General features: G+C 38.4%; 1 protein-coding gene across 1 annotated transcript in view; it reads right to left on the reverse strand.

Moving 5' to 3' along the window:
* The window catches only part of LOC124219336 (homeobox protein Nkx-2.4), a 43,119-nt gene that overhangs the window by 12,849 nt on the left and 16,039 nt on the right, over positions 1–14,231 (reverse strand). The window contains exon 3 of the mRNA XM_046626731.2: positions 2,066–2,152. Within this exon, the coding sequence (XP_046482687.1) occupies positions 2,066–2,152 (87 nt within the window). The remainder of the gene's footprint in view (positions 1–2,065; positions 2,153–14,231) is intronic.

Here is a 14,231-nt window from a genome sequence, read left to right on the forward strand (position 1 = left end):
ACCCACCCGAAACGATCATCTACATCTCCATCGAGCCTTCCCATTCCCGCACGCTCCGGCGGGTGCACCAGTTCATAATTCCCTCGTTAGCCGACGGAGGAAGGAAGAAATTTCCCCCCCACGATTCGAGAACGCGCCCTCGCCTCGCTGCTTCCCCCAGTCGATTTCTCCTACGGAGTCCTCGCAACCCCAAATTAAAGCCCCGCCATAGCATCAATTCACTTTTTGGCCCCGATACCAACCCCCGAGTTACGATTTCTACCGCTTGTTTACCCTTCAACGTTTACCTTGATTTTTTTTAACACCGAACAATGAGAAAAATTTCATTTCTTACAGTGAGTAGAAAAATTCAGTAAAACAGGTATCGTTAAAAAACACTGCTTGAATATTGTTGGTATTACGAAGAACGAGGTACGCGTAACCATTTTGCGCTATTGTCGATCCTTTTTTGGTAATTGCAACGCAAAATCACTTTGTTAGGTTTACTCTACTTTTTTAGTTAAACAAGGCTTTAACGTCAATCCATTCTTGCACAAGCGTTAAATTTTCGCAACAGTTGCAAGAAAATATGGTAACGGTGATCGTAATGAGAAAGAATAGTAACGAATACCAGACTTTCCGGTAACAGCTAGAAAACTAATTTTCATTTTCTACCTAGAACAATATTTTTCGATTGTGGTAAAAAATGAAAATAGTTAACGACCGAGCGGAAACAATTGTAGTTGCGGCTTTTTTCATTATCATCTTGAACAGAATATCTGTAATAATCAACAACTTACGTTTGTACGAGATTTTCAACTATTTCCAAACACTAGTCAGCAACACACGGTTGCAGTTTATTTTATATTTTATTCTTTCATTTCTACAATGTCTCTACAATTTGTTTACAATCCATCGAACATACGTGCAACTAGTTCAAAAGTGAAACTGTTATTTAAACGATGCCAACGCAAAATGTCCGTATTACCGTACACATATGGCCATGGCGTAAACGCGTGTTTAGGACTAATGTCGAATGCATTTGCGAGAAGAGCGATTATACGTGACCCTGCATAGGAAGATTGTAATATTATCGACGGTATCTGTACAGACGCGTCTTTTACACAACCACCGATCCAAGCACTCATACGGGCTGCCAGAAACTTTTCAATTTCATCCAGATGTACGTATGTATTCGTCGATGCATACGCGAAGCGGTAGATCAAGATACGGCACGCTCTGAATTCTAATATCTCGCTTCACCCTCGTCCGCTCCGCTTTTTACGCCGCGTCTTCTTCTCCTCGTACAACATTTTCGAAATCCATTTCGCGTAACTGTACCTACGGTGCGGATGACGATCGTCACAGGCTGATGTGAAATACATCAAATTTTGTGACAGCGAATACGTGAATGTGAATTTCACTGAATGTACGCTGAGAGAAATTTTACTTTAATATATTACCGTCACTCGGTAATTACAGAAAAAGTTTTACGCGTTTCCTGAAGAGTACGAGTAATGAAATATTCTGCAAATCGGTTGAGCAGTTTTTAAGATCATCGGTAATAAACACAGAAACGTTCGTTCTTCGTAATAACATTAAAGACTTTTTTTCCGTTTTCTGAACAGTTGTTCAATAAAGTATACCCTGTTATTATTTGGGATAAATACTTTTTCCAATGGTGGAGGAATCCTCGGAATCGGTTGGGCAGTTTTTGAGATCATCGATAATCAATTAATAAAGAAACGTTCGTTCTTTACAACAATACAACAGATTTTCTTGCGTTCCCTGAGCAATTAATTCTGTAAAAAATAGCTCAGAATCACCTAGAAGAAATAACATCTCCAATGGGGAAATAATCAACCAAATCGGTTGGACAGTTTTTGAGATCATCGATAACAAACAGACAAACGTTCACCTTTTATAATAACAGCGTTTGAGAAGTTTGAATGCAGGGAAGAAACCTGTTTTTATTCTGTATCCAGAAGCATACTTTTCAATTATGGAAAAAAATGATAATAGTCAAGAACTTTATCTTAACCAATACTGTAAATTTTTCTCGGTCGTTTCTATCGATTCTTCTTACCTGATTTTGCGCATTCTGCTCTGCCATGGCTTTTTCTTTGGCCTGTCGTTTACATTTGTACCGGTGATTCTGAAACCAGATTTTGACCTGAAACACAAAAACGGTACTGTAATACATTTCAACAAAGTAAAATTTACTATAAACTTCAATTCGCGTATACTTCGGTTCATATATTCCTCTTTGCAAGTTTAATTTTTTTCTTTTTTTTTTTTCACAAAAATTGTACTGAACTTCACTTTCGATTAATTAAAAATGTTTCGTAACAGTTTGAAAAACGAGTTTTGGATGAAAGGATTTTATTTCTTCGACGCTTTGTTAAACATTTTTTAATACTTTTACAGATAGGTTGAAAATTAAGTTCAATGCCGATTTCGGAAACAGAATTACAATGGACTGTAAGACATAACAGAGAAAATGTCAGTGATTTCATTGAAATTTTGAAAGAAGATGTGACTCCGTGTTGAAAAGTGAAGCGTCAAAAATGATTTTTCTCTAAAATTTTCGATGTATGGCTTTAAATGTTAAATTTTTTCGGTTCTACAGTGCTTTTATTATACCTGACAATGGTATTTGGTTACATAGTTAAAAAGCAACCAGGAATGAAGAGATATTAAACCTATAATAAGACACTATTCTTAATGTTCCCGTGAATGAATTTTTTTTTTTTTGCATACAAATTACTGACAACCTTAATTCTGATTAACTTAATACATACAACCGCATATTTATGATGAAATTCTTGAAGCTGCATTGAAGAAACAGACTTTAACCGATGTTTTCATCCCTCAGCAATTTTCAAACGTAGGAAGTCATTAATTTTGCAGTTGAAACGTATCGTGCATGGATCGAACCTGTGCTGCCAAAAGTTTTCTGAAGGCTGCTAAAATTTCGTCAAGTCGAGACGGTGTTTTCATAGGCGCGGTAATATTCAATTTTAATGATTGACAATTTTTGTAACGACTTAAGAGGGTTCAATCCCGTAATCCTTGCTAAAGGGTCCCTGCACCGGGCTTCACGACTATTCTTTATATTTTTCCAAGTGGCACTCTATAACGCCCAGGTTACAGGGCTGCACGCCTAAATAAAACCCTGAATAGTGGAGGCGTCGCTATTTCATCGTTTTATTTGGTCAGTTTGCTCAGTGTGCTCTTAATTTCAGCGAAAGTTGAGGCGATACGAGATTGCACGCATACACCGTTGGAACAAGAATAAAATGGAGTTCCAGTAATTAATTTCATGCAGTGTTGAAACAAGGGTTCAAAAGGTGTTACCGAACCTAATCTAGGTACATTTATAAACTGAAAAAATCCCCCGCCAGTACAGAAAATGAATTCCCCCCAAATTGTATAGCTAAAACAGATTTTGGATAGCAATAATATATTTTTTACTGAATCACAAGTTAATTATTTATAAATTATAACGATTGTAAGTATCGAATGTTTTTTTTTTTTAGTGAAAAAGTAGTAGAATATCGTTATTTCCCGGACGGTGTTAATAAACAGATGCTTGAAGTTAAAATTTATTGTTTCATCATTCCATTCTGGATCACAGAGGACTTTTTTGCTAAGTTTAACACGTAGGTAGGTACTTGAAATTTTAATCGACGGAGCTTGATCGAAAACTCCGATGATAATGTCTTAGTTAGTAACCGAAGCTTAGTGAATTATTCAAAGTCATGAAATGATGAAATTTAAACCATATATTCCGCTGCTTTAACATTCGTTCAGTTTCAGAACTTAAAATAATCATCAATATTGGTCGATACGTAATTTAATTTGATTACTGGCATCCGTTCCACTTTTTAAACCTTTCCTGACACCGATTATGGTTTAGTTCTTGAATTGAAATTGTGAAACTATCGACAAACTAATACCTCAGCTTATTGGTTGTTTTTTTTTTTTATTTTAAGCACAAATTAGCGTACTTTATAAACCGATAATTTTCCACATTTTCATTCGTGGAAATTGTCACCTACCGATCTGACTTTTTTCGCTCAAATTTCACTACACGCACATAATTTCCTGCCATGATTTAACGTGCCGATAGTCAATTTGACGTCTATATTGTCTAACGCCATCTTGAATATCATACTTTTTGCATTGTGGAACCCGCCAATATCTTTTATATTTACCTGCGATCATCTCTATAGACGCGAACCGTTTATGGGATCAGGCTTTTCGGACAATTGAATACCGATGGTTGGATGCGTCGGGAGTTTCCGACTCGATTGGATCAGCATCTGCCTCTGACAGCCGCGTGTCGTAATCCCGGAATATATGAACTACAATAGACTACAGAGTGTCGAGTGCGCCGAGGGATATTGCGTCAAGGTTCAGGTATATGTGTATACAACTATGTCACACATACACGTATACCTGCGCACCGTTTATACGTATAAACCTGCGAGGAAGTTTTTTTTAGTACCTCATTGGTCCCTAAATGTGATGGGATAGACACCAGAAGCGTGCTCATCTTCTTTTATGTTATACCTTATACTCTGCGCGGCAGAGAAAAGTGAAGGGCAAGATTCCGGGGTGTCAATGATGAGGTGTAAAGATATCGTTAGGTGGAGCTAGTCGCAACTTTCGTGAAATTGTGGATGCCAGAAGTACCTATATATAAAAAAATACAAATTTATTGCATTCACCGAACACTGCAGAAAAAAAAACATACATCGATGATTTAAATACATTTTGTTTCACTCGATAGTTATAAAAATTATCTTCTGATGACTTTCTTGTCCAATCTATTATTGATATTTCTATATTTCACGAAAACAAAACATATTTCTTTCGCAATATTTGATAGCGATATCTGACAAATCCTACGCAAACTTTTTTCTTCTGTAACGATAAATCTGAACTTTCACAAGAATCATTTCTAACCGAACGATACACATTGTATTGGTAAATAAATATCCAATAGGTTTATACACAATGAGATAAAACAACGAAACTTAGAAAATTGATCGCCTGACTGCGGATGCGCGAACTTCGCTCGCTGTATTTTCGTGCAGGCTGGCCAACTCAAGCTTTACCTGTCAAACATGACTTACGGAGGTTATGTAGGCGATGTGAATTTCTTTAGGTTAACCAGATTGCAAATAGTAGATGTAGTGGTTCGGAAAGGCTTGGCAAAGTTTTACTGCCAACTGACCGATGACTGATGACTGCTAATTGTGAGTGGTCGTAAAAATATTATTCGAATTCGCCACTAGACGCGGGAGATTTTGACATCTAAGTTGGCTTCTCTGCCTTGTAGGCGAAAACATTGCCGTGATAGGATCTCGCCACGGAGTGTAGTACGAAGCAGAGAACACTCTGCGATAAAACTTGACCCCAGTTTTGAAGTAACTTAAGAAGAATTGTCTAAATGCAATTTGAGCGCCACTTACGGGAAAGAGTGAAATTTCCGCTATAAAATGTGAAAAAAGAAGAGCGGCGATCCTAACCTATAAACCTCCGTGCCATAAACATGCTCCGTAAATTCGTAAAGTACGCATTTGAAATGAGTGAAAACCGAGTAATTGCCTATTCAATCTCAACCGACAATAAATCCGAGGAAAAAGTGACAAACGGTAAATCGTAAGATCATAGGGGGAAGGGGAAGAGCGTTATACGGGCTTACACCGCAAGAGGCGCTTAAATCGCACTTGGACCAACTTTTGTGCCGAACGCTGCTTCAATGTTGTCTTCGTCCTACTACTCCGTGGATCTCACCAACCAGTAAAGTTTAGTTGTTTTCCGCAAGCGCACTCGGTCACTCACGACTGACAAGTATCACAGTTTCCTTTCCGCATAAGACTGCATTCTTTCACCCTCACGAATGGAATTTATTGTTCCCTCAACATGTTACACACTGACAGAAATTTTTAGTTCCGGTTACCGCTCAGTCCTTAACTATTTTCATTTTTTACCACGATCGAAAAATATAGTTCTAGGTAGAAAATGAAAATTAGTTTTCTAGCTGTTACCGGAAAGTCTGGTATTCGTTACTATTCTTTCTCATTACGATCGCTGTTACTATATTTTCTTGCAACTGTTGCAAAAATTTAATGCTTGTGCAACGATAAATTGACGTTAAAGCCGTATTTAACTAAAAAAGTAGAGTAAATCGAACAAACTGATTTTGCGTTGCAATTACCAAAAAAGGATCGAAAATAGCGCAAAATGGTTACGCGTACCTCGTTTCTCGTAATACCAACAATATTCAAACAGTTTTTTTAACGATACCTGTTTTACCGAATTTTTCTAGTTACTGTAACAAATGAAATTTGTTAGTGCTTCTCAGTGCACCATTGTTCTGGACGAACTTGCCAGTACCCATCTTCGTCAATGGGTAACCCATATGTTTATCTGCGGTGTACTGTACTACAATTACAACGCACAACTTGAACACAATAACGGAGAACGCATCAGTTTATAAAATGGTCAAGTGGCCACACATAAGCCGCCAATTCCCACACACAGCACACCACAGTTCTCATCCTGCAACTAGTCGCTCGTTGCGTTGGGCTCAACTCAGAATCCCTGATGCAGAATGCCGACGATCCACTTCAGCCCGAAATTCAACTACGCATCAATCGTTCGCGTGTTGGGCATGCACGTTTGACAATGTGCAGAGGGTACAAGGCACGTAGCAACAGCTCGGGGCGCAGTTTATCGGTCCGTAAGACAAGTGAGCGGCTCTGAGCGTGTAATTCGCAGAATATTAACCCCGGGGTGAGATAACTTCCGCCTGGCGAGAACCACAATGGAAGCCCTAGACCCTCCCTTCAGCGATACGCAGCCGAGAACTTTCGCCCATATGTTGGTCGGAGTTTATTTAGCTACTTTGTAATCAACCTGGACCAAGAAAATAAATTGTCAACGTCATGTCTTGTCGGAGTCCAAAGTGTCCTTAGACCACAAACATTTCAAGTCCAAGAGTCTTACACTTTCAGTCAGTTTTACATTTATTTAGCCTTCATAACGATTTCGATTGTATGTGAAAGTTTCTGACCATTCTGTAAGCCCAATGTAGTGTTCTGTATAAATATCATTCCAATTCCGTAATGTATATAATTTTTGTCTTCATTTCATAAATTGAAAAATTCAATGTAATTAACATATTAGAATTGAAGAATATTTGTTTGTTCGATTTTACGTGAAAGTTTCTGGTTCCTCATTATGAAGGTTAAATAAATGAGAAAATGACTGAAAAAATTATTGAATCTACTGGGAAAAAATGCTTCGTATAATTCATGTACCCAAAATTCTAGTGCCGTATCAATGAAAAATTTGAACGCGATCGAGATGTCACGTTATTTTAGGAAAATTTGAGATGTCTCCTTTTTTGGGACAATCTGAGACGTCACGTTCTTCTAGCACAATTTGAGATATCACGTTCTTCCATACCGTCGTCGACTTGTTCGTCCCAAAAAAATGGATTATCGATAGTCTATACACACTGTTCCAGAGCATCGGAACGGCAGCATTGGTTATGGGGGGGGGGATGCGAAGGGCGAAAACTGCGAGAGCGTTAAATCAACATTGAAAACCATGAACATTTCAGACTCTCTCTTTCTCCACAGCATCAGCATCCCGTGTGTATGTATAGAAGAATTGAAAAGACTGGACAAGGCTCGGCACAATATTTGGGAGCAGAGCTGGGGTGAATACGCGTAGTCAAAGTGGGAGTCTGGGTCTGCAGGAGAGAAGATGACGAGGAGAGAAACGCCCGCCTGACTGCTTGCCGCGTGTTATTTCAAGCCAGGGACCATTCGTCCGTTCGTCCGTTTGTCCATCACTGCAGGAGCAGAGGAGCACCAACAGCAGCAGCAGCAGCAGCCCAGCAATGCGGTGTGTAAATACGCGCCCGTTTCTGATCTCGATGAAAGCTCTGCAAGGAGAGTCGAACTACGCGGCTCGAGCTGCGGTGACAGCCGATCCGGAGACTCGGGGAATTTCATCCTCTACTAGTGCAGCCTGCTGCAGGTAGCTGACGCTGCACCGTCTCCCGGAGCCCAACTGTTTACCCTGGAGCATTGAGCCCGTGGAACCCGGAGGATGAGGGACGAGTCGGACTCCCGCGTTTACTCAACCGTAAGTCGAGGATTAGGTACTTCTGATAGGCGAAACGCCGGTAATTGACTTGCCATGACTCCTTTCGTTTCAGGTCGTTCTTCGCCGAAATCAAGTGTCAAAGAACTGTCTCAGCTTCGAATGTGCGTAACTTGAACTGAGCAACTTTATATGACCATGTTCAGTTTTCTATCTACAGGTCGATAAATCTTTATGAGACCGCAGTCTATATCATTCGTTTACCAACGCCAATTTATCACAACAGTCATAATCGAATGATCAAGGAGCCATGAGCGTACCTAATATCATAATTATCGTATTGCCAACTCGCGTGAATAGATAAGTCATTAGTTTGGAGTTGTTCCTTTTTTTGGACGCTGTTATACAGCCATTCTAACCTCTATCTGTAGCTCTTAGATCTACGTAATATACCTACTCGGCGATGTAACGGTTTCTGGCCACTTTGTGTCATCGACGAATACAGTCGCGGTTTGTTCAGTTCATGTAACTTAACCAAATTGATAATTATAAATGAGTGTTGCGCACAAGTTAGTTAAGTTATTTTCATTACCCTCAAATTGCAAAGGTCATGAACGTCTTATAAATTATTACATGCAGGTGTTTTCGAGGAATTGTAACACTCTTAATGAAATTTCTCATCCCGGTCCTTACATAATGTTATTATAGACTGAGAGAAATTTTTAGTTCCGGTTACCGCTCGGTCCTTAACTATTTTCATTTTTTACCACAATCGAAAAGTATAGCTTTGTTTTGTAGCTGTTACCTGAAAGTCTAGTATCTGTTGCTATTCTTTCTCACTACAATCGCTGTTACTATATTTTCTTGTAACTGTTGCGAAAATTTAATACTTGTGGAAGAATAAATTGACGTTAAAGCCTTGTTTAACTAAAAAAGTAGAGTAAATCGAAAAAACTGATTTTGCCTTGCAATTACCAAAAACGAATCGACAATAGCGCAAAATGGTTAGGCGTACCTCGTTTTTCGTAATTCCAACAATATTCAAACAGTTTTATTTTTAACGACACCTGTTTTAGCGAATTTTTCTAGTTACCTACTGTAACAAATGAAATTTTTCTCAGTGTACCGTGAAACCTCCCCGTTAGTACAAAACTAAAAGTCGTCAAAAAGACATCTTTACGTCCGAAAGATGAGGTCACAAGTCATCATTCAGCGATCGTTCTGGGGACGTCAAGTTCCGTGCTGTCTGTGCCTCTTCTATTATACCGCAGTCTTGAAAGGTGTTTGCGTGACTTGCGGTTTTCGATTGAACTTGGTATTCGAATGGTGATTATTATACGTCTCTCTATCAAAACGCAATGAATCTCTCGGATACCTATCTGTACCGCAGGGGTGAGGGATACTCCAGGCTCTAGTTCTGTGTCCGACAAGGGGTTCGTGCAAGGCGGTAGGGTGGAAGGGCGAGCAATTGATTGAGTTAGGCGGGAGCAATTGGTAGGGTGAATTTGGAACCGCTGATTGTCAGAAATTATAGAGTCTATCTATCTATCTGATCGAGGCAATCCAGGCATTCGAAGTTAATCGTTTACCCTACGTTATAGCTGGCTCGAAATAACTTACAGTGTTGCAGGTTAAAATCTCGACTGCAACTATACAAATGCCTTATCTAATGCCAAGGAATCGATTGCCTTTAGATCATGAAAAAGTTGAATCGCGAACACCGTTCAACTTTTTTATACGCATGCTAAAAAAAAAAAAATGTCAGAAGCCGTCAATCTCTACATTTCATTCAAGACAATTTCTGGTCAAAAAAATTGTGGAATCAATACTCAACAAGTGCAATTGCGGGGTTAATTAAGGTGAGTTAGATCAAAACAGTGTCGCGTCAATATAGAGAATACAAAATAAATAGATAAATAAATAAAATAAACATTAACGCTTCTGCACTAAAAGAGCTGAAATATCAATTGATATTACTACTGAGGAAAAAAGTACACTCAATTTCAATGATTCGTAGATTAATTTATTCGTAATTATTGAAATCATCTTAGACAAATCGCCTTAGCAATTTTTCTTAATGATTCTATGCAGCTACTGTACCAACTACATGGCATTATAGAATTATAAATTGAGTCCAGACGCCCTTTAGTTGATTTTCAGGATGTAACCGAATTTTCATGTATAAATATTGTACATATGTATGTATAATATGAACGTCTGCGGCGTTACTCGGTGTTAGATCGCAGAATAATTACGTTGCGGTTGAAATATCAAATTATGATTAGGGGCTGTTAATTGGCGCGTGTTGACCCTGCTAAGTGGTACGCCAGAGGGGAAACCCCCAATGCCAAAGCCCCTCGTGTTATTTTAGCAGAACGTCACAGAGCCGATGATGACTTGCCGATTATGTGTGTGTGTGTGTGTGGCCACAAGCCGCGACTTGTATTATAAAGCTATGGCCGAAAGCGATACGCGCGCTCATTGCCTGATAACAATATCATCGAATGTTGATTTTCTCATTCTGTGCATTATTCAAGTTCGAAAAACGTTGTCCTGCAGGTGTTCATGATAAAATCAAATACACTCACGGTTTCCCTAATTTCATACCCCACGGAAATTTGGTAAAGAATGAGAAAATGATAAATAAATAAACCACTGTAACAAAAAGTTACACGGATCTCCAAACCAGCTTGAAATTCTGAATTTATATTCTATGTAAGGAACTTTTACGAAAAAATATTCAAGATCGAAACTCATACGCAAAAAATATAAATTTCGGAAAGACAGTTCTTGAAGCAGTGTAGTCTGATTGAAAAAATCTGTATACGCTGAAAATTCAGCTACTCCTCCAAGACCATATTACACAGTAAGCTGTGAATGTTATACAAGGGAGGATTATGAAAGCCATCGTTTTTTTGGTGACGAAATGAAATTTTTCGTCATTCTTGACACGATGAAGGATGTGTTTTTGAATGATTTTAGACCGCGGTCAGATCCATTTCTTGCATAATCTTGTGATCATGTAAATTTTATTCTCTTTTGACAGAGTGATACTCATAAAAATTCTGTTTTTCTTCTTCATCAATAGATGAAGCGGAGAGAAACTTTCCAGTTGTGACTGATTGTAAGATCATTCAGAACTGGTCTCGTTTTTCTCAAGATTTATAAGTATCGGGAATGACATAGTTTCTATTTGTAAGTACTTTTCGATCTTTTCTGCGTCAGGTTTGATACTGAAAGAATATAAAAATAGGGTCCAAGCAACTATACATACTATTGTTAAAGTTGACATTACTGAATTTTCTGGTCACTGCAACATTAAATCTATTTGATTATTAGTAGACTAATGTTTTTTAATCAAACAAGGCCTTGACATTAACTTAATCTTCCCCAACGTGAAATTACAGCAATAGTTAGTAGAAAAATATAGTACGAGTGACTATAATAAAAAAAACTACATTTTCTGTTTACAGTTCCAAAACTTACTTTCCTTATGTAAAGAACCATATTTTTTGGTTACGGTTAAAAAGTGTAAACAACGAAGGACTCTATTGTAGCAACAACAGCTAGAAACTTCTCTCGATGTGAGAAGTTTATTATCAAGTTCAGCACTTTACGGGAATACAAGTGATGAGAATATATACAGATGATTTGAGCATTCCTTGCAAATTTTTGGATACAACGGAAGAAGCTGTCGCTTTTATCGCGACTACTCAGGGCCGATACGGTGTGTTATTTTTGAGGGGCCATCCTTTGACTGTCAGGACCGATGGTCGTAATTATATGGACCCGCAGTTAGCCAAGACGTGCTGTTAGCGGTGTCCACAACCGGTCCCACTCACCTATTAGTTGGACGTAACTTTACTCGCCCCACTAATTCTTATACAGTGGACACCCTATGACAAACAATCCGGGCTGTAACTGGCCTGTGTTTGGCACTTTTATTGCTAGTGTACATAATATATTTACTCACAGTATGCAGTCAGTCACTCCGTTTTTCGGGTTTAAAATCCGATTGTATAATTTACAAAAATCTCGGTGATATCTTTATGCTCTTTTAATCAAAAACTCGATACATCGACATGTGCCATGCGAATAAATCTTTATTTCACTCAATGAGGCTTACTGAGGAAAATGTCATTTGTTATGGTAGCTAGAAAAATTCAGTAAAACAGGTATCGTTGAAAAAACTGTTTGAATATTGTTGGGATTACGAAAAACGAGGTACACGTAACCATTTTGCGGTATTGTCGATCCTTTTTTTGGTAATTGTAACGCAAAATCAGTTTGTTCGATTTACTGTACTTTTTTAGTTTAATAAGGCTTTAACATCAATTTATTGTTGCACAAGCATTAAATTTTCGCAACGGTTACAAGAAAATATAGTAACAGTGACCGTAATGAGAAAGAATAGTAACGGATACTAGACTTTCCGGTAACAGCTAGAAAACTAATTTTCATTTTCTACCTAGAACTATATTTTTCGAATGTGGTGAAAAATGAAAACAGTTAAGGACTGAGCGGTAAATGGAACTAAAAATTTCTCTCAGTATTCGACGCATTTATGAAGCACCGTTTTCACTCAGGTGCAAGTAAAATTAAGATACCCAAACGGTATCATCCTTGATACTGTTAATACTTTTGCTCGTTACGATTATTATCTAATCTTCTGTATTCTGTGCCAATTGATTGCGAAGTGACGGAATTGGCACTTATACAACTGCCCATGCTGCTTATGAAGCCGTGCCATATTGTCAAATCTTTTAATCAACTGATCTTTTCTAAGATCTTTAATCATTACGTTTTTAATGCAGTGAAAAATTGTGAGCACTTTGAAGATTTACCCATCAAGATTTTCAGTTTGACAATTTGATTCATCAATAATGAAAGCCAACGAAAACCAAAGATGATAAATTTGCCATGAATTAAGCCATGTTTGCTGATAGCTTGAACTGAACCTTCGTTTATTTCTCACACAGTTTAGCCACTTTTGAATAAAGAATTTTCATTTTCTCAGGAATGTCTCAACCGATTCCGAAGAAATTTTCACGCGAGATGCCAAATTAGAAGGCTAAACTTTTAATACCACATATGCCTGTGAATATTCCAGACGTATGAATTTTTCGATGAGAGTCTGAAGGATTTTTATAGCTACAGAGGGTAATTTTCGCACCGAGCGACTCGCGCTGTTCAGAATATTGCATATCTGCATACGCATAATAAGGCACGACACGACACGTAGATTGAAGAACGCGTGCGCAGTTTCGCCGGCATGTGGCCAGCGATAATTACATCCTCCAGAGGCTGGGGGCGTGTATATGCAGATTACAGGTGGCTGATGCACCGTTGAATTTCTCCTCTTCAGGGCTCTGCACACTTTTCAGAACCCAAGGGTGCATACATTGCTCAAGATGCAAAGAGGTTCCGGTATATGCATATTCGTCCGCTTCCCTTTTCACGCACGCTCATTGCATTTCCCCGTGCAGATCTAACCGCTGCCCGCTGCTTTTTTCCACTCCTGTATGCGACGAGCCTCGCCGGAAAGATTTTTCACACGGCAGACTTGGACCTTTTTTCAGTATTTTTGCAGCTTCGGATGAGAAATTGTAATTGTCAAGCCATGACGAAAAAACTATAATATGTATGTATTATCGTTTGGATCACTGTGTACATAAATTACGTAAAATAACGTAAAGTCCTTGGCTCGATTTGATGATTTCATGCAAGAACAGAGACTTTTGTATACCTAGCTGGTTGGTTTTTTCATTTTTGCAGCAAGACCGATAACTAAACTTTCCGTTGAATTTCTGGTGTGAAAATTTTCCTCAAAATGCCCGAAAGCTAAGTGTCGAGAATTCTTAGAGAACATTTTCCTCGAAATTGATGAACACATTAAAAAAAAATTATCAGATAAATAAATAATCCTGCAGGTTGGTACTAAAGGACTTAAAGAAGACAAGATTTTCGTTCAGTCCTGAAATTTTTAACAAAAATATGCCCGTTTTCTCTGCAATATATATGCACGTCTGTATAATGTACACATTGGACGATGAATCTGAGACGGCTTATTTTTTACACTAGACAGTTATGTTGGCAACACAGATCAACCTACAGCGCCACAGTCG

The sequence above is a fragment of the Neodiprion pinetum genome, chromosome 5 (genome assembly GCF_021155775.2).
Source record: "Neodiprion pinetum isolate iyNeoPine1 chromosome 5, iyNeoPine1.2, whole genome shotgun sequence".
Lineage (NCBI taxonomy): Eukaryota > Metazoa > Arthropoda > Insecta > Hymenoptera > Diprionidae > Neodiprion > Neodiprion pinetum.